This window comes from Pseudopipra pipra, chromosome 4 (genome assembly GCF_036250125.1).
Source record: "Pseudopipra pipra isolate bDixPip1 chromosome 4, bDixPip1.hap1, whole genome shotgun sequence".
NCBI lineage: Eukaryota > Metazoa > Chordata > Aves > Passeriformes > Pipridae > Pseudopipra > Pseudopipra pipra.
Window position 1 is genome coordinate 5,225,588 of NC_087552.1, and position 21,142 is coordinate 5,246,729.

The window sequence follows — 21,142 nt, forward strand, 5'->3', positions numbered from 1 at the left end:
TGAACATGGCAAAGAAGGAATTGTGCATTAACTTGTAGTAATGATCTAGAGTAATAATCTATAGAATGTGATAAAAGCTCTTTAATTGGATTTTTAAAACATAGGAATTGTACTCTACGGCTAACATAGCTTAGTGTGTCTGTATTAGAGCCCAAAACTTGTATGTGAGGCTATCACAGTATTTCTAAAGAGACTAGACAGAGCTGTATGCTGCAGAAATCTGGATCTGTGTCCATCTGGCTCAACAAGCATAAGGGCATAACTTACCTGTAAAACAGTAAAAAAATTATTTAAAGATAGTCACTGACTAAATTTCCTACCCAGATGGCTACCCCAGTGTTTTCAGGTGGTGAAAATCTGCAAGTGGTTTTAAGCACTGCTTAGAAAAATGACTGATACCCCTAAATTTCAGGGATAGCAGATGTTCTTCTTGCTGTTTAAAAACACTTCGAGAACTTCTGTCATAGCCATGTATAAACAAGCTTATCTCATGTTGCAGCCTGTATACAGGGATTTTATCTTTTGGTGCAGTTAACCTTTGAAGAGTTGATTCTGGTAATATTTTAGATGTAAGGAACTTTTTTCTTGCTTTCTTTATTAAAAAAAAAAAATGAAATTCACCCAATCCAGACCATAAACAAGTAGAAGGTTTCATGATACAAGGGGGGATATATCTTGTAAACGAGGATGGGATAGTCTTTAAACAGAACATGCCTGGAAATTATCTACTTGGAGGCTGAATAAAAAAACCTCAGCAGAATTCAGAGGGCCTGAATTGACAGATTTTATTCTGTCGGTCTGGACTCCTGCTCACAAATGGTGTGCTTATATGCATGGCTAAGCTACAACTGCTTCTGCCAATTTTCTGCTCCAAATCTTTTGCTGGTTTTGGAGTCACTGTGCAAATGACCAGAAGAAACAGGTTTTTATTCCTTTTTGTCCGTTCACATGGAAGATGAGCTGTTGCAGAAGAGAACAGAGCGGTGCATCGGTAAACTGGCCCACTTGTTACTGTCACCTCTTGGGCAGCCTATCAACGACTATAAACAGCTTTTAAAGGAATCCTTGTGCTCCCCTCTGGGCCAGAAATGATCTTTCAGCAAATGTTGACTTGCTGACTAAGTTGAGCTTATGTCATTTGATTTTTAAAGCATTAAAAAGTAAGATAAAAACCCCCTCCTGGTATTTCTTGAGTGGTCTCTAAAGCAACCTTGCTCTAAAGAGAAGGCGAGCTTTGTGAAAATCAGAAACTGTGTCAGCTGCCAGCGGGTGACTTTGTGGTGGCCTGTAGACTGCTTCTCATGCAGATTCATTTTTCAAAAAGGAGCTGCCCTCAGTCTGAGCTAAAGGACAGTGTGGGTGCAGACAGGGTAAGGCAGGGGCTCAGCTCAGGTGGGACTAGAGCTAACTCACTTCGGGTGCTACATCCAGCTTCTTTGAACATTTCTAGATTTTGTGTTGTGGTTTTCAGTGTTTGCATGAGATGAACTGTACAGCAATTCCTCATCTTCTGTGTGTGCTTTGTCTTACTCTGGAGTCTTTTCCTTTACTGACGCGTATAATAAGAGTTTCAAGCCACTTGGAATAAAAACCATGACATTCAAATGCAGTTCTGGTGTTGTTCATGAGTGGCGAACTAGGAGACCTTCAAATCAATTTTCATTAAAATTCTCCACGCAGAGTCATTAACGCAGTGGTCTTTCACCTGGAGTTGCTGCTTAATGAAGAGAAAAATGGAGGAAAAACTTCATGTCGAAGCTCACAGCAAACCCATGCATTCAAAATAATTCTCTTTGGAAACATTTTAAACAGTATTTATTGCTTTGATGTTGCCTTCATCATATTTTAATGCTTAATTAAAAATAAAACTCCAAGCATCTGAAATTATATTGTACCTTAAAGCTCAAATAGAGTAGTTTTGGTTTTAAGTATTTTTTTTTTTTTGCTCAGACAAAAGAAAAGAGAAGGTCAGGCTGTTTGATGTTGTGTCGTACTAGAGGAATACACTGGCACTGATGTATGTGATGCTGGTTTTTCCATGAGAATACTGATGCGAATGAAGATTACTTAAGGGTGTGAAAGAGAAGGTCCACGAAAAGTCAGTAGAAGACATCTATAATTATGGGTAGAATCTGCCGTGGTTTCTCAGTGTATCAGCTCAGTTTAGCAGAGAGCTGGTGAGAGAGGACTGTGCTCTCATTCCTTAAGGATTTGTTAGGCCTGTGCTATGGGATTCCTCATCTGCACTGGATGTGATGAATGGCGAGGGCCTGGAGCAGCTGGGCTGGCTCTGAACTGCAGGCCTGTTCCTCACTAACTGCTGCACACTCCTCATGCTCAGTGTCCACAGTCAATAGCAGGAAGAGACTTCGTTTCTCTCTCTCACCTTGTTTTTACCTTCTCTCTTTCTTGCATTCTATGATTATGTGTCTGAATAGTTCTGTTTCCACGCAAGTATCCACCAGACTCCAATTCTGCAGCCATTGGAGGCCTCCAGGTGACACTTCAGCTGCCACAGCAGTTGCTCTAAGGGTGGGTGTTGCTGAAAGGAAGCAATGCTAACTGTGTCATTTACTTTTCCTGTGGGCAAAGCATGCAGTGCTGCTCTTCCAATCCTTAAACCATGGATTTGACCTGAGTGGTACTCCAGGATCTCACCTGGTCCTTTGGATAATGGACAACTCTGGATGCTTTGCTGCTAGCAGATAACTTGTGCTTTGCTTTTCAGGGTATATGTTTTTTTCCCCTAAATACGCACAGGTATTTTCCAATGGCTCCAGTGTCAAGGTAAAAGTCAGTGCATGAACTGTTACTGCAGGAGTGAAAATGAGTGTCGAGAGGGGAGACTGCAAAAAACCAGTGAGCTCCATTTTCAGAGTGATGAATCCATGTTCCACCGACCTGGGAACAAAGTCCAGATGGTCCCATTCGAAGAGGGGCTTTAACAGAGGCTCTGTCACTGCCAGTGCATAACTGTGTATGTGCCACATCCTTAATTATAATATACCTGCTGTTTGAAGCTACCTTTCTGTTCTGGGCTAAGTGTTACCTGAAAGTACTCACAGCTGTGAAGTAGAGGAGGGTGGTTCAGTTTTCTGACTGCGAAGGATGTTGTTTCTGCTGGTGAAATGATGAGGACACCTGTTCCCTGAAAAATGGATTGAAGCCTCTGCCTCTTTTCGTTCAGGGTGTTGGATAATGATCGTTGGTTGAGGCTGCAGGTCAATGTTGATGCAAACCAGGCTGAAGTCAATGAGTCATTACCAATCCCAGGAGAATGTGAGGCCCATTTGGAAGCATTATTTAAGCAGCCTCTCCTGCAGGATATAGCAGAACAGCAAATGCTCTGAGAATTCTCCATTGTTTTACTTGTTATAATTGTAAGTACTTGTTCAAGACTTGAACGCTGACCCTGTGGTCTCCAGTGTGTTCCTGGTGGACAGGGATGTGAGTATAAACAGGCACCAGAGCAGCTGGCACTAATAATCCTGCTTGGCAGTCCCTGCAGAGGAGAAGGAATGTGAATGAGCTGAGACACTGAACAGCTTTCTTCCTGGGGCTGGAGTGCCTCCTGGATGAGTTTCAGGTGTGCTGCTATGGCAGCTTCTTCTTTCTGGACCTGCAAACTGTCAAGTTCAAAGAAGCCCTGTTAAACATTGGTTTGAGTCACTCTTTTGGTGCTTGCTTGGACAGGATGCATGTTTGAGAGTGCAAGTAAATGCTTTACTGTAATTTGTCTTTTTGGCTGATTTGCAGCCCCTTGTTGCTGTTGTCGAGCCAAACAACTTTTAAGAACCTCAAAGTGTATATTTTTTTGGTTAATTCCATTTCTCATGAAGGATTAGGATGAGAGGACTAATGCATAGTTACATGCATGCAGGTACTAAAATAAATGGAGGAAAGCTTGGTGCAGGTAGAGGGTACATCTAAAAATGCACCAATAAGACTTGCAAATGACAAATTATCAAAATTTCTTAGAGCATCAGCAGTGTAGCACTGGCAGATTGTCTCCATCCTTTTTTATGTAATTGTAATATGCTTTTTGAACTTTTTTATTTTCTACCTTACAGGGGCCTGAGTTGATGAATAAATACGTTGGTGAGTCTGAACGAGCAGTGAGAGAGGTGAGGAAGGGCAGGCTATGGATAATGTTAGATGTTAAACTTTCTTGGCATTCAAATTCTTCTCTGCTCATAAGGTTAATTTTAAACTTTCTAAAAATCTCCTGGTGTAAGTTTCAAAAAGAGAAAGAAAATAGAAAAAGCAGGAGGGATATTTTATGTTGTTTAGCTTTCTTGAGCACTGGCCAAGTGATGCATGTCAAATTTGGGATCCAGTAGCAGCTGTCACTACCAGGCCTGCATTGCACAGTATCATGCATAGCTTTTAAACGATTTATTTAAAAAAAAAAAAAAACAAAACACCAAAACATGGTAAGTCTGATGTCTGTTATGTGATGCTCTGTAGCTTTTGAGGCATGTAGGGGGTGATAGCATTCTGTAAAGAGTTTCCATCCCTTAAAACAGGGTGTTTCGTTGTTGTTTTTCTAGATCTTCAGGAAAGCCAGAGCGGTGTCTCCTTCAATTCTTTTCTTTGATGAGATAGATGCCTTGGCAGTGGAAAGGGGAAAGTAAGTAATCCTGTTACAAAATAACAGACATAATTTTCTGATAAATTACTCCTACACTGTGCAATCACAAGTCTATTTGCCCTTCTAGAATTATTTTATGAAATATATTCATTCCACATACAGAAGGGCAGCATGTGTGACTTTTACTCAAGTGTGTTTAACTTGGCATAAACAGGTAAGCTGGTGGAGTTCCTCCTTTCTCATCTCATCAGCAGGAATGATTCTTCTGCTTCTCATGCCCGTTGGCTCTTTTCTGTGGTTTTACCTTGCATTTATTTCCAGTAACTAACTCCTTTCTTTTCCCAGGATTGTTGCACTGGCCTAATTTGGTGTCTCCATCAAGCAAACAATATGATCATAAGCTGCGTAACACAAATTTCCAAGGAGACTACTCATATGCCTAAATTTACACTTACATTTAAACATTTTGCCAGACTGAGAAAAACTTCATGGAACGATTTGGTAACACTTACATCCTTTCATGTGTGACATTAAGAAGGAATTACTGTGCAAACAGCTAATAGTATTTTCTTTAATATCCTGCTTTGTGATGATTCCAAGAGATGTTTAGCTTGTGTCTGAAGGAGGATTGTAACAGGTTTTAGTTGATACTACAGCAGTTAAGATTTGACAGGCTCTGTAAGTGGAATATCTGCTTATAAATGCAACTGCTACTTGTTGTGAGCAAGTACTTTTATTCTGTTTTGTTTCGCATGACAAGCTACTGACTAGGTGCGTGGAGAAAGTATTTGATCAATTTAAAGCCTCATCAAAATGTCAACATTTTTCTGGAAAACAAGCTCCCTCAGCATCCCTACAAATCCCTTTATATTGCAAAAAGGACATTTGTATCTTCAGAAAAGGATAACAGGTGTCATTTTGACATTTCAGTGACACAAATGAATTATTTGCATGACTTGTAGTGTGGAGCTGCCCTGTGAAACAGCTAAGAAATGAACGTATTTGCTGTTGAAAATGCAAAATCCGTGTGAAGATGTTTTCATCAGCATCCTTCTCATGTGCAGTGTGTGCAACTGTGGAATTTGTGAACTTCCTAGAAATGCTGTGCACTGAAACACCCTGCAACAAAAAGTTGCAAAAACGTGTGCTTGAATCAAGCCAATGGAGGGGAATCTTCCGCTGCTGCAGCTTTTAACTTGTTCAGCTTTCAGAAACACTTCTTCATCAAGATAAAACCTTTTGGAGGAATAAGCCATAAAACATTTTAATCAGCCTTTTCACACAGTGCCCTCGAGGTGTTGAGTTTGTTTGTTTGTTTGCTTTATTCTCTTAGGGAGTAAACAGCCTAATGTTACCTTACCTGGAACTGTCTGTGGGGGGTAGTAGGCCTGGCACAGCTTGCTGAAGAATGTGGTATGACCTGCTGCAGCCGTGTTGTGCTGGAGACATCTGGTTTTGGAGCTTTAAAAAGAACAGGGTGGGACACACAAATATTTCATTGTCAAATCTGAACCAGATGGGAGGTAAAATATGTAGCAGAGTTCTCATAAAATTCATCTGAAATTAAATGGTGTAGGAAACCAGACAAGGCACTTATTAGAAATGGCCTTTTTTACAGGCTGACTTTGCACAGTAGGAATTTGCAAATGCACTAGAGATGCTAATGATTTGTGGCCTCTGGAGATCCATTTCCTGTACTATTACTAACCATGCTGAAGTTTTCAAGGAAACACCTGTTTATATTGTCTCCCTATTCCCTCTGTTGGTTGAATTAGTTTTCTCTGCCTTGGCAGTGAAAAACACTCTGGGATACAGCTTTGTAAGAGCTTTTCCTCTCGGTTTATATCCCTGTTAGAATGCTGTGGGCTTTGTGCAGAATGTGCCACATCCCAGATCTCCTGGGTAGGCAGCCTCTCCTGATCCTACCAAGACATGTCCAGAGATACAGAGAAGCCAAATAATAGTTTTATGAATAATGCCAATCTGAAATATAGATGTGAAATAACACTGATTAATTGCTTAATACTTTTGCCCTTCCAAGCACTTTGCCAAGTATTCATTAACCCATAATTACTTGTTTAGATTTGTCTAAAGCTTGTGGATTTACAACACAAATGTTTTGCTCCCAATCTTTGGAGCTGATCGAACAATGCCTTCTAAGCAGCAGGCACATATGAAGTAATAGACTTTGTGATTAATTAGTGTACAGGTAAATCAAGAAAGATAAGGAATTACCTTGTTTGCACCATTCAATATAACATCTCCTTTGCATCATTTAGTGGATTCTGTCGCTGCACAAGCCATTATTCCATGGCAGACACTGTAGCTGCATTCACTTATGCCACGGTGTTTTATTTATTACACATTCCCAAGCCATAATGCCATAATTCCATAACTGTAATACATCTAGCACTCTACTTAATGCAACTGTCTTGTGTAGCAGTTTTGTTTTACAAAATGTATTTGCGTAGAACAAAAAAGTACTTTGAAGTCAGCAAAAATTATATTGGCATCGTTCAGTGTCAGAGTGTATTAGTTCTTAAAAGATTATTTCTTATCCAGCCTGCTTAGAAGTTCCATATCTTTTATCAATATGAACTAAGTTCCTGGTTTTGTTTTTTTCTTGTCTGTCCACACTCCCCTCCCAATTTTGCATGTAGGCAGCAAACAATTACATATTAATCAAGGAATTAAAAATGTGGGCTGGATACATACCAGCCTCGAAGACAATTTATGAAACTATAATCCTGCACCTCGGAAGAAAAGTATTTCAGTGCAGAGAGCAATTGCTCAAGAGAAAAGTCTGGAGATCCTTGCTGCAAGAAGATGAGAGGGTGATTCTGAAAGGACTTGGGTTTCTAATGTGGTAGTGAAGGCAGATAAAGATACTTTGAGCTGTATTAATTTCTGAATCTTGTTCTGTTACACTGAGCTTCTAGCACTCTTGGAAGAATTTTCCATCTCTTTCTGGTTTATGTTGAGACGTTAGAGGAAGTTTAGAGATAACTGAAAATGAAAAATTAGGGGCTGAATGGCCTGACTATAAGGAAAAAAAGAGGCATTCCCTCTAACTGTTTCTAAAGAACAGATGATAAACCTGCAGAATAAAGATGGGAGAAAGTTAGAGGTGTCACAGAGAGGTTTGAGTAGGAGAAATGATTGATATGGGGAAAATGTCTGTAAATCAGCAAGGCTTTTGGTAGAGCATTCTCCTTCCCTGTGAGTTAGTCATTTGGGAGAAGGTCCAGAACCTTCCACTTGACATCTTTAAAACAAACCTGACATTTCAGGGATCACTGTGCAGCGAGGAGCAGTCGGGCACTGTCAGAGGTGAACAACGTGACGCACGGAGCCTTTTCCACTGCTCCGTGGTTCTAATGAGCATTTGCTTCCACGAGCGGGTTATGACTCTTTCCTTTCTTTCTCCATACTTTTGAAAGATGTTGTTATGACTTTTTGTAGGAGACACTGTGCTAAGGCAGGACTGGTCCAGATACAGCAGGAAAGTTTGCCTGGAAGTAATCCCTGGCCTGCACGAAAGCTTGAGAGGCTTTACAAATCGCACAGCTGCAGAGAGTTATGGGTATTTGTTATCCCTCGGTATTCCTGACCATGTAAAACCTAATTCTTCTAGCCATCAGAGGTTGCCAAGAGGGAAATGGCTTGGTAATTAGACTTGAAAGTGATGAATGAACGTGGGTCTGTGTAAATGCAGCACAGACAGTCTGTTTGCTGAACTTAAGAAATCTCTGTGCTTTGGAAATGGGACATTGTTTATATAAGTAGGATTTTTAGGATTTTTGGGCGGGAGACATATTTGTTCCTTTTCTTGTTTTTTCAGAAGCAAAGCATTTTCCCCTTTAACTGCAAGTCTTTGTAACGTAAGATGGGAAATGTTGTAGGCTGCTATAGAAGACACTGATAAATTCCATTTTCAAAGGGGAAAAAAAGAGAAAGACAAGGGACAAAATCAGTACCTTGCATTTGACTTCTGGAGGCCAAAACAATTTGGTAGATGAATGTTGCTAACCTTTTCAGAGTGAGGGTAGAAGTGACAAAGTGAAGGGATATCGCTACTGGTCCCCTGAAACTACAACTTGATGATGCTTTTTCAGGAAAATACATTATCCTGTATGCTGAGGGGAGGATAGAGAGGTTCCTAAGCCACAATTTGAATTGCTCAGAAGCACTGAAAGACGTACTGTTTTCATTTAGGTATTAAAATATTTGCAGTCTCAAATTTTGAGGCCCTCAGGCTTCTAAAGGAAGGTGTGAAGAACAGCAGCTTCTCTGCTGTCCTCTGCTACCTCTGCTTTTAACAGAGACAGTGGTAAATCTTCTCTTTTTAAACCAAGCTGTCTTTCTGGAATATTTTAGCCCATATTTATACTCTGCACTTGAACATACCCTTTCATTTTTGTATCTGTGCAAATTCCCTGGTGCATTGAGCAGCCTCTGTCATGAAGGAGGTCAGTGATTGCATCCAGTAAGGAAACCCATGGGCTGGACCCTGCAGGGATGCAGCAAGGTGACATTGGGTAGGATAGAGGTTGCTGGCAGAAATCCACCTTGCACAAGGTAAGTTATCAGTAGTCCCTGAATTGGGGAACGTCAACTGATTCCCTGCAATATCTGAGCTGTGTTTGTGTGTGATGGAGAGCTGAGACATTTGAAACTTTTGCGACTGCTGTGAGAATTCTTCAAAGTTTTGGAATTTGGTATCCAAACAGAAATATTATCTGGGAAAAACGTTGCATGTCCAGTGCCAGCTTTCTATTTTAGGCCTAGCAAGGAGTGGTGAAGAAGGAAAGTTTTGAAACAATTTGATTGTACAGTGAAGCTTGTATTTGTCTTTGGAATAGCAATTTTAACAAATGACATTACCCAGACATTGTGTATATATACAATAAATTTCTGAAATCCCTTTAGTTTTGAAACAAACTCATTAACACTTCTTGTCTAGCAAGAATCTTTAGTCTCAATGTGTTCTAAATCTGTGTTTCTTCCTTTTTGTAACTTTGTAACTTTGCCAGCCTGTGTTATAATTTGGATGTTTGAAGTTGATAGAGAATTTCAGTGGAAGCAGGACTGGATCCATAAACCCTTTTCTCAAAATCATCTAAGTGCATGGATGCATGTGCAGGATTTAGAAGGACTAATCAAGGCTTCTAATGTAGGTAGGCCTGTTCTTCAGTGCTTGGGAATTCTGTGGCAAAGCTCATCTGAGGAAAGATGCTTCAGCCAAAGACATGAATTTGAGCCTCTGACTGGATTCCTGCAAGGGGCCCAGTTGAAACAGATACCAGGATTAGAGGGATCAGAAGTGGGCATACATGGTGACTATTTAAATTCCCAGTATGGCATTGGCTATGGAAAAAGATCATCTTACCCACACTAAATGAGCCCAAGCAGGTTACAGCTGCCTGCAGGGTTGGGACTACAATGATTGAAGGCCTTTTTTTGGTGTATTTATTTTTAAAAAAAGTAATGACGTGTGGGAGGAACATAAATGTAATTAAAATTTATAAATGAAACTTATTCCATCTGAAAGTGAACCTCTTATGCTTAAATATTGTTGTAACGAAATGAAATCCAGTCTAGTTAGTTACTTCTAGGCCTGTAATACTTCCAACTTAAACTGTACTTGCTTCCCTGGTTGATATGATTGATTACATTTTTCAACTTGATCAACTTTCAGGAATGCACAGAGGAGAAATGCTGAGAAAAACAGAATGAAAGGAAATGGGAAATTTACTGTGCATCAGGTGTGTGTTTGGGGGTTTTTGTTTGTTTGTTTTCTTTTAAGGCAGCATCAGTGTTAGCAGAACAGGAGAACTCATGATTCTTGTGTCAGCAAGATGATGCCAGGGCCAGCTGAAAGCACAGTCTAATGTCCATCTTTCATGGATGCGCATCTGGAATTAGTTGCAAGCAGATGGAAATGGGCAATGGATCACCACATAGGTGATGTGCTTGGGGAAAGCCCTCCGGAAGAAAGCCTGTTGAGTCCAAACCTGTCTCAAACTGGCTCCTTTCCTCCTTTTTTCTCCTTTCATTGTGTTTATTTTGTTTGGGCCTATTTCATTAACTTTTGGAAGCTGCAATAATAAGAAATTTAGGCGACAGGAAGGGGCTTGGTTGCATGACCATGGAGGGTAATTAGGATGTGTCTGCAACTGGACGTTTGTTTCAAAGTCACCTGCTGACAGCTGAGCACCATTGCCTCTTTTCACAAAGCTCATCGTCGTTTTAGGAAGCTTGCTTGGAAGCTGGGGGCCACTCAAGGAGCACTCAGAGTTCTTTTATTGTTCTATGTTTTTCTAACGTCTTAAAAAACAAATTATATGAACTTCACTCAATCAGCAAATCAACAGCTGGCAAAACACCATTTTGGCGTGGAGGTGACCATGAAGTTAAATGTTCTACCCAGACTGAATTTCCCAGACTTTCCTAAATTTCCTCTGGAGATTTTCCTTCTGTGGTACTTGAATTCTGCTCTTGAGGAAACAGAGAAGATGTGAAACAATATTGTGGGTAGTAGCTGATACAGGTGCATACAGAATCCAACAGCTTCTAATTGTAGGGTGCTGATGGAGGAAAGGCCTTAGGATTATGTTCTTTCAGAGTTTTTCTGATGACACAGGCAGGGAAATTCCCTACTGTGGGGAATGCTTCTTATCTGAGCACCAGAGGGGGTTTGTGCATTGGTGTATTTGGTTTTGGTTTGGTTTTTTCATGATGACTAGTGAAAGTATGTAAGTGATAACATATAAGATTTACGTAGTGTTTCTTAAGACTTTCTAATAACATCTAATAACATCCAAGCCTGTAGTATCTGTAGTGGTGTGAATAATAGTCACTGAAATTCTACCATGCATGTGGTACAACATTCACAGGAGTAAATTTGGCCCATATTATTCCATAATGATGAAAGAGCCTGCTTTTTTTCCTAACTGGCATAGCAGTGTCCATTCTGCTGGACATAATGCCCCAGTGCTAGAATTTTTGAGTGAAAATTGATATCTGGGAACATCCTGCAATTACTGTTTTTCTTGTAATGCTATTGGAGTAGATTATTTTAATTTTTTTTTCCTCTAATGCTGTGGAAAACCTTAAGCTGCCAAAGCCGTATTTCACCCGAGTTTGTGAGGGAAGGAAATAAAACAGTGTGACAGTTAATTATGATCACGGCAGTTGGACTGAAAAGCTGGACTTGGCAGGTGCTCCTTGCTGACAGGTTCCCCCTGCAAAGCCCTGACAGAAATGTCAGACTCAATAAAAATCCTTCAGGCTGTGTGAACGAAGTGACTCTTGTGTGGGAGTGTGCTGGCAGGGGGCTTTTGTACTTTGGGAACCTTTTACCTCAGTAGTTCATGGAGAGGTGGAGAGTCCTGCCAGAAAGGTCTATTTCAACCTGTATTAATTTTTTTGATACTGACCATTTTGTCGTGTCAGTGACTTTTACATTTGTTTTGATATGAAATTGTTTCCAGAGATTTCGGTGGAAGAATTATTTGAGGTGATACCACATCCACAAGTATTTCTAAAACCTATAAATTGTGATAGTGATTGCAATTCTTTAGTTAGGGGGAAAAAAATAAAAAAGGCAGGTTTTATCTGTATGTAAATCTTGCCTGATGGGACATTTTGGAAAAGAAGGTGGGCTGTACTCCCTTCTCACAAAATCTGCATTATAGATTTCAGCTACGTGGAGATTAATCCCTCTGCAGTAATTTATCCCGGATACTTCTCCTGACATCTGCCTCTTTGACGTCCTAGCTCTGCCTGATGTAGGGTCAGCTGTGCAGAAGGGGTGTTCTCCCAGACTTCCTCCTGGTTTTGTAGCTTCACAGTTGCTGTGAATTTAACAGCACTCAAAATGTAGTTGTGTGAATGAATATTCCCTGCATTTCTACACCCACGATTATGCAGTGTAACTAAATTAGGATCCTGATTCTGCAGGTCAGGTGTTTCAGGCAGGCTTCAGTGCTGCTGAAGTTAATGGTGAGATGAAGAGCCATTGGTTCTCCTTTACAAGATTTAAGTGGCGATGGAGCCTTAAATACATTTTTCAATGAGAATGACATCTGGTGTTCTGAAAAAAACATTCATTCCACGGCTTTGGAAGTGTTCTAGATGGTCAGATGATGCCGATGTATGTTTGCTTTAGCTCACAGTGGTGATGCTAACCAAATTTCGTCGTGAGGTGAAACCACAGTGACTGCATTCTCAGACTGTTTTTAGTTTTCTAATATTAAAAAATCCATTAGATAAAGGGCAGGGCGAAAGAGAAGGAAATTAAATAAGTGAAAATGTACAAAACAAGAAGTCAGTTGCTGTCAAAAAAATGCCTATAGCAAGAAGGGTAACAGATTTAAATATGATTTCATACATCTGACTATGTCTGGTAACAAAATCTCCTTGGCTTGAAGAACTATATAAGTGAGTGAACTGTATGTACTCCTTGATGCAGTGATAGAATCAGGCTGTGGTTGCTTCTATATCCCCAAGAAGAGGTATGAGAGTGGCTGAAATTATCCAGGGGGAAATTTCAGTGCCCACTGCTGTATGAATCCAGCTGGCTAGAAGTGTCTTTGGATAAGGCCAAAGGAGATAGAAATAAAAGCTGCTGTGGAGAGCCCTCACCTGCTATATTGAATTTAGAGCTGGTGCTCATGATCTCTCAATTCTATCAGACAAGGCCAGAATTAATTCTGATTAATTGTGAGGCTTTGGTATACTTGCAGAATGCATGATTTATTCTGGCAAAATGTGTATTGGGAGTGCCTTTAGCTAAAATAAAATACTAAGAACAGGGTTGTCTTTCATATTCACCATCACTAGTCTGCTTTAATCCATGAATAGTCTTACCTGACAGGCTTTTGCCATTTAGGAAGCTTCTCTGATGGTCAAGTGAACTGCCTGTGCAGGAGCACACATGTGCTTGGTCTGAGACTGGTGTGTGCTACACTTGCAGGAGTAGCTGAAATATCATAGAGGGGAGGATATCTGACTCTGACTGATCTAATAAACTAGTAAGCAAAGACATTTTTTGCCTTTAAAATTCCTTCATTGAGGATTTTAAATAAAGAGGGGTTGGCAAAAAATTATCTCATAGCCTGATGTATTTCATTAGGGCAACACAAGAGGTTCCTTGAAATTCCCAGGCCCTTCTGGAGCAGCCAGACTCCTCTTTGCTCACACACATTTTATTTTGGAGCTGAAGGTATTTCTGGTTTGGGCACGTGCACACATGGCCCTGCGTGGATTATGTGAGGGGCTTAACTCTGGCTGCCTGGATTTGCAGGCGGCGTGTTGACAGGAAATTAGTTTGTACCAGGACGTGCCTTTTGAGGACTATTTCCAGGCAGTTGTGATGATGACATCAACACAGGGAGGTCAGGTGGAGGTGGGGGGGGCAAAGGCAGCCCCTTGGCTGGGAGTTGGTTTTGGCAGTGCCTCCGTGGGACTGGAGGGTTAATCATCATTTGTTTCTCTGGCTGCCGTTTGCGTCAAAAGGCCGGGCAGCCTTAATGAACGTTGCCTGTGTTAATTTGAAACCCTTGCTGGGAAATCATGGGAAAATGGAAAAGCACATAGTTGTGTGTCACCCCTCAGATTAACAGCTTGGGCAGCGCTGGAGCCCTCGGTGTGGCTCTGGTGCAGCTCCAAGCAGCTGGGAAAGAGATTGCTCCCTGTGCCTGCCTGGGGTTTTTATGGGGTATCCTGCTAAGCCAAAAGCTAATTTACTGTAGACTCTGTGCTAAAAATGGTGCATTGTGTGACAGCTTAGTGAACTATGTAAATAAAAGCACTGAAAGTAGGAATCTGTGGTGTCATAGGACCCAGACACCTTGATACTGGTTTTATTATTGATTTTTTGTGTGTGGGTTTAAAATTATTTACTCCACTTTGAAGAGACAATAATAAAGCCCCTAATAATGTACTGGTAGCCCCCTTCATGTTTAAGCTGTATTATACCATCACTGATTGCCTAACTGCAATTTTCTGATGATGCCTGAATTGCATGAAAGTCTTTGCAATGTGCATTCCCCTGTAACAGTGGGGGTTTTCTTTAGGATAAATACTTCTTTAATGTGTTGTGGGGTGGTGGTTTTTTTTTTTTCAGCCTGAAGCTTGTAAGAGGAATGTTTATATTGGGGAAAGATGTAATATCCGTTCTAGCCACCTCTCTTTTAAATGAAGTTTTGGGGGTTTTTTAAGGGAACAAAGAAAAGTTTAGCATCTCCTCCAAAGACTTCTACCTTCAGGTCATCTTATATAATGTTAGCATTTTGGTCCCAGTCTTATAATTATTTTTTCCTTTGACTAGCATTTTCTTGTGCTCAGTCTGTTGGGTATAAAGCTGAGTAAATGTGAAACTTATGCAAGATGGGAGGCCTGAATCCCTACTGAGACTAGCTAATGTTACAAAGTTGGTTTTAATTTCCTTTAAGCTTTGTGTCCTTCGAAAAGCATTTACTATCCATGTCCAACACCTGAAGTGTTTTATCACACACAGCCCTCCATAAGTCACTGGGACTGTGACCCGTGAGTATGTTAGAAATGCTTTAATATCACTTGGGAAATTCTAATGTGCCTGCAGAAAACCCAAAAGCTGATGACCATGTAACCCAAGTCCCTTCTCTAATATTTCTTAGCAACCTAAATATTCTGTTAGCCAACATCTATTACAGCTCCTCAAAGATGTTTTCCAGACTGGGCGTGATAAGTTTAATGTTTTGCACTGGAAAATTACAGAACCAGTTGTAGGATGGGAAAGTTAGGGAATTTTTTTTGTAGGAGAGCTGTACAGCAGTGATGGAGCCATTAGTGTTCCTTTGGCTCTGGGACGTTTGGGAAGCCCTGTGGTTGCAGGCGGGCTGGTGGTGGGTGGCAGTGCTGCAGCAATATATGTGTTTAATAACTATACAACTGTATTTGTGTGCTCTCTATCTGCTGGAAATAATTGGAGCACTTATATTTTAATATATTTATTATATTTATTTTTGGAAACTAGCATTCACCAGGATAATGGTATTGTATTTGTGTGTGTGTGTGTAGGTGCCTGTATATCTGTATAAACATTAAAGAGAACTTTTGGGAAAGGATTTGCAAAAAAATTGAGATTAAATAATTATCTTAATCCTCTGTAGATCTGGCTTTGTTTTAAGTACCAGACTTCTTTTTGCTTCTTAATGTGACGTTTAGAGCGATCTGGAAGAATGGGAGAGACTAATTTTTTTTAAATTGTATTGCAAAGAGCCTGGTTAAAGGTAGAGAAATGAAACCTTCCTCCGTGCAGCAGAGCCAGGAACAGTCCTGGAAGAGCTGTTTCCCATTGGTGAAAGATGATGTAGGTGTGTTCATGCCCATCCACAGGGGAAGGCTGTGTCAGAAACAGTGAGGCTTTGCTGTGTGCTAAGAGCAGGACTCCTGGTTTCTGGCAAAGAAGGATAAACCCCACATTTTTGGTGCTATCTGGCAATCTCCAGCTGCTTGCCCCAGCCTGCTTCAGCTTCCCTGCCCCTGCTTAGCAGAGGGAATGCTTTATGCCTTGTCTGCATAGGTTTTTCACATATTGGTGATTTCAAAACTGGAGTTTTCAGGTTTTCAGTCTTGGGGTTTTTTCCTAGTATCTGGAAAATCAGCTGAGTTAAAGGACTGTCAATGCTATTGTGAGGCAGTTGGTCAACACTCAATTTATTCTCATTTGATGGAGACAGCATAACAATGTAGAACTACTCTGCAAAACACATAAGTGCCTAATTTTTTATACTGCATAGGGTGGTGTAAGCACTCACTTGGATGATGCTAAAAAGGAAAGTTTGTCTGACTAGTTAAGAAACTGCATTAATTCAGTTATCTAAACAATGTTTATTCCAGAGATCCACGTTGTGTTAAGTTCTTTACAACCTTCATAGGAAGGCAGTAAAAAAACCAAAAAGCTGACTCAGTTATTGAGTACCAAGAAATAATTTGAAGGACTAAGTCTCTGATTTGCTGCTCACTTGATAAGACTGTTTCAGAGATTGAAGGCGAAAATAAAAATGAGAAAGAATTAAGATAAAAAGATGCATCTCTGTGAAATAAAAAGAACAGTATATCCTTTCCTTTCTCCAGTTTTCTAGGAAGAGAAAGCTAATGCTGTGACTTTTGTTTTATTTTGTTTTGTTTTTTTATAAATCAGCTCCTCAGGTGCTGGCAATGTAGCAGACCGTGTCTTGGCTCAGTTGCTGACGGAAATGGATGGGATAGAACAGCTGAAGGACGTGACAATTTTGGCAGCTACAAACAGACCGGACATGATAGACAAGGTACGAATGGATGCACTGTCGTGTATCCTGTTCTCTTAAAAAGACCAGATTTTGGTATAATTCCATTCTCTTTTACTCTCCAAACTGTTGTCTGATCAATTTAATGATTGAGAGTAGAAGTTTGAAAAGGAAGACAAGGCAAAGGAATAGTTCATGTCCCTCACTTTTTCTTCCTCCCTACAGAATTTTTACCAGAAACAAAATGTTTTGCCATAGCCTTAAGTATCCGTTTCCTAGATGAGATTTTCCTTAAGTCAAGCTCATTGAACTTGTGCAGCAACATTTCTGTCAAACTGCTGCCGTGGTTTTTGCTTCTGTTTTGTTTGTTTATGCAGGAGTTTGCTGGAGTTTGTTGGTTTCATTAGTTACTTCCTTTCAAGAGATTGAATATCTCCTCAGTGCCCTTATCCTGCTGCCAGCACTACGGTTTCCAACTGTAAACAGTACAGTCTCTCCTCAGATCCTGCTACAGCTCTGCTGGCGTGACAAGAACACGTCAAATTTGTAGGAGCTGGAGGGTTGTAACACTTACTGCAGAAAAACCTCCAAACACAAAACCAACCCAGCAGCCCTCTAGAAAATCCACTTTAAAATCCTCCACCACTGCTGTGTCTTCTCACAGCTAAGTGCAGTAGACGGGTCAGTCTGAAGTGATTTCCTTTAAGATACGTTTTGTAGTGTTGGTAAGGTTCTTTATTCCACAGCTTTTCACCTTCACAACATTAATGAATGTGATGACAAGTTGATGAATTTAGTTTTCCTGATCTTTTTTAGGGTTTCTTATAAGTTTCTTAAATAATTCTCACATTTTAAGCTGCTTCTGGAATAGTTTTTTTCTGTTTGTCTTGGAGCATTCAGGCATAAAATACACATAAGTATGGTTCATATAGCAAGGAAGTCTTGAGAAAAAACCTTATATTTTGGCTCCAGAACACAGACTCTTCCCTATTGAAGGAAGCCACACAGCTGATGGAGACCTGACAAAGGCTTATTTAGAGCTTACTTGTACACTGTCTGTGAGCCTGCCATGGCAAAGTAGAGCTAGCAAAGTGTTTTCAGTAAAAGGTGATAAAACTGATCAGTGAAAACTATACTTGTGCAAAATTGAAATTGTCAAAATTTCACTTTTGTCAAGTTGATTTCAGTTTTCTTTAGTGGCTGTTCTTCGGAGTCAGACTAATCTGAATTTGAAAAATATCTGTTTGTTGAACAGAAGGGAAATTTCCTTCTGAGTCAGTTCACCGTTGTACTGTCTTGTCTCCATCTCTACCTGGGAATTCAGTTCCCTGCTGTTCTCCCTTTTGCTGGATTTCTTGTGGGCACACAATGAATGCTGCTTTCTTGGGTTGTAGTTTTTAATTGAAATATTGACAATATTGGAACAGTACAAGAGTTGCAATACTAACAACTTGATAGAACCTGAGTTACTCTATGCTGTACCTACATCACTGATGCAAATCCAGACCTCTTAGCCTGGGATATGATGCATAAAAATTTCGTGTCTTCTGTACATATGAATTTTGGGGGGGTGGTGAACTTTTAAGAATGAACAACGCAGTTTTGTTTGGATGCCAACATATCTTATGTGTTCTTTCCCCAAGTAAAGCTGATAGGCTTGACTCTAAATATAAAGAAAAGGAGAAAGTTGCAATGAGGCAGTGCTCCCCACAGTAGCAAGCTGTGTGATTACAGGAATTTTATTAGCAATTTTAATAGCCACAAATGGCTCCTTTATGTTTTTATTGAAAACTCTTTTCACCAGATATAATGGGAAGCAAACAAACAAAAGAATTCTAGAAAGCATTCACCTAACAGAGTAGCAGAGCAAAAGTTCATCGATCTGGAGGAAAGGGGATTTTAAACTGTGATTTAAAGGGATCACATACTTCATCCAGACCAGACAGGCTCTACCAGGCCACCACTTTCTCCTGGTTCCATGCAAGATCTGCAGTGCATGAGTTGTACTTTTTCCCCCTTCCCTGGAAAAAAGAAGACTGACACCAGAAATCACTTGTATTGTGGGCTTCGCTTAATGGGAAATTTTTCAGTGTGGGCTTTCAGTTTACTTTGTGATTGCTGATCCCTTTGGAAAGGTAACATTTTGTTAAATTCATGTTTTATATTGAAATAATCAGTTATGTGTGACAATTAACTGAGTGTCCTGCTTTCATAGTTATATATGATGACTACACTTTAATTTTTAATGCACAAACTTTACATATGTTATAAAGGTACAAGGCAGTCTGTCTTCTCTACTTCCAAGGACTAGGAAAACGTCTGGTATACTTTTTTGTGACTATTCTTTAGCTTTTCAAACCAAGAAATGCTTGAGGAATGTACACTTTCTAAGTTTTATGTGCTTACAAAATTGGTAACAATCCATCCGGCATCTTCATTTACGTGGCTGCTGCTTAACTGACAATTCTGTGATGATTAATCTTTTGTAATTTGAAAACAGCACTTGGGAATATCAAATGTAAGAGTATTCCCCAGAGCCTAGTGCAGACTTCATCATCCCTGCAAACACTGCAATATGTTGCTTTCAGTTAGTGAATAGATTTGAGTCAGACTTTATAAAAGGTTATGAGTAATGATAAACTTGTTTTGACTTGTCACAGACATCTATTAATAAGGTAATTTCTCTAAGATGTCATGATTGTATTGAAATATTATTGCAGCCTTGTGTCCTGTGTTTGTAGCATTCAGATACTTTGCATCTCATTCATGTGATGCTGGAAAGGCCTTGGAATAGCTTCTTTTTTTCGTAAGAATGCAAAACCAGCATGTACTGTTTTCAGCCATGTATGGTACAGAAAGTGATTTCTCTTGGAAGGGAAATATTCTGGAACAAGATGTTCTGAACATTCTTTGAAAGTGATACAGAAACAAAACACTCTGAGTCAGTCATAATAGTAAAATCTTTCCTTTTATTCTTCATTCTATAAGCAGAATTGATGAGCAATAAGTGGAAAAACTACTTTTTGTTTTTGGTGACTTACCCACTCAGGAGTGATTTTTCATGCCTAAAATGTGTTGCAATAACTTTATGGAGCTGCTTGTGATTCAGAGTTTGTCTTTTCCTGTGTATCAGCCTAACCAGAGATCATTCATCCCCACATAAAAGTAAAACACTGTGAATAAATTGCTCAGCTTGAAATTAAACATTCTCTCCGGACATACATGTGTGTAGATTTCCAGGTGTGGTCTGACAGATTTCCGTGGAAGAAAACCTAGACCAACTCATCAGGATTAACGTGTCCTGTTTTTAGTTCTTCAGTGGAACCTGCTTTCCTGGCCTTTTAGCACTGGGCTTACTTTATGTGAGAAGGTTGAATTGCTATCATTACCTTCCCATGCAGATATTTTTTTTTCCCCCTCTTAAAGCAGCGTTTCAATCTCCATTAGCAAGGGTACAGTGAAGGAAGGGAGACTGTCAGATCCCCAGGGACCTTGGTGAATGTTTTAGCACAGGAAGCAAGATGCAAGTTGCTCCTGCATCAGATAGTTTTACCTCCTGCTGGGTCAAATTTGAATGTCAAACACATTAGCTGTGATGTAAAACACGAGGTGCTGAGCGAAGTGAGGGCCTGTGCTATAGGGTGACATCCTGGTGCTCCTGACAGCTTCAGTTCTCCTTATCGAGGGGTGCAGAAAAGACTATCCTCAAATATGCTATTTGCATAAGAATGACAGGATGTGATAGGACAAATGAAGATTAATGGGATGCTGTGCTGTCAGCGTTACCCATTGTCTCCAGATTGATGATGGTCTGGATTTTGTCTGCATTCATGGGCTCCAGTGTAGTTTAAACCAGAAACTATCCTGGTACCTTGAATACTGAAGAACTGAATCTTTTGAGTGCTTTGTTAGCACAGGAGGGCTTGGCTCCCCATTTCCAAGCATCCTGCTTGTTGGTATAAAACCATGTATTTTGCATATTGTGCCAGTGCAGAAGATTTTTTCTGTCTCTTTTTGCATGTTTATTTTGCTTTTTAAAAACTTCCTACCCCCTAATCTTCCTCTTCACCTCCTCTTCCATCACCTGCAAGTTTTGCTGCTCTGTTGACTTCGTTCTATTAACGTTTGGGTTTGAATCCAGCTTATTTAGTTGTAAGAGCCACGTGGATAACACTGAGTTTTCTGTTCGGGTTACGTGAACAAAATAAAACAGAACTGCAGCTGATATTCTTCCTAGCCACTGCCAAGCATGAGGAAAGGGAATAAAACTCCCTTT

At 40.1% G+C, this 21,142-nt stretch overlaps 1 protein-coding gene across 2 annotated transcripts in view; it reads left to right on the forward strand.

The window, feature by feature from the left end:
* AFG2A (AFG2 AAA ATPase homolog A) overlaps positions 1 to 21,142 on the forward strand; it is a 167,688-nt gene that overhangs the window by 33,830 nt on the left and 112,716 nt on the right. For both annotated transcript variants that reach the window (XM_064651470.1, XM_064651471.1), the window contains exons 12-14: positions 4,071 to 4,124; positions 4,551 to 4,630; positions 16,782 to 16,908. In XM_064651470.1, coding sequence (XP_064507540.1) covers positions 4,071 to 4,124; positions 4,551 to 4,630; positions 16,782 to 16,908 — 261 coding nt within the window. The remainder of the gene's footprint in view (positions 1 to 4,070; positions 4,125 to 4,550; positions 4,631 to 16,781; positions 16,909 to 21,142) is intronic.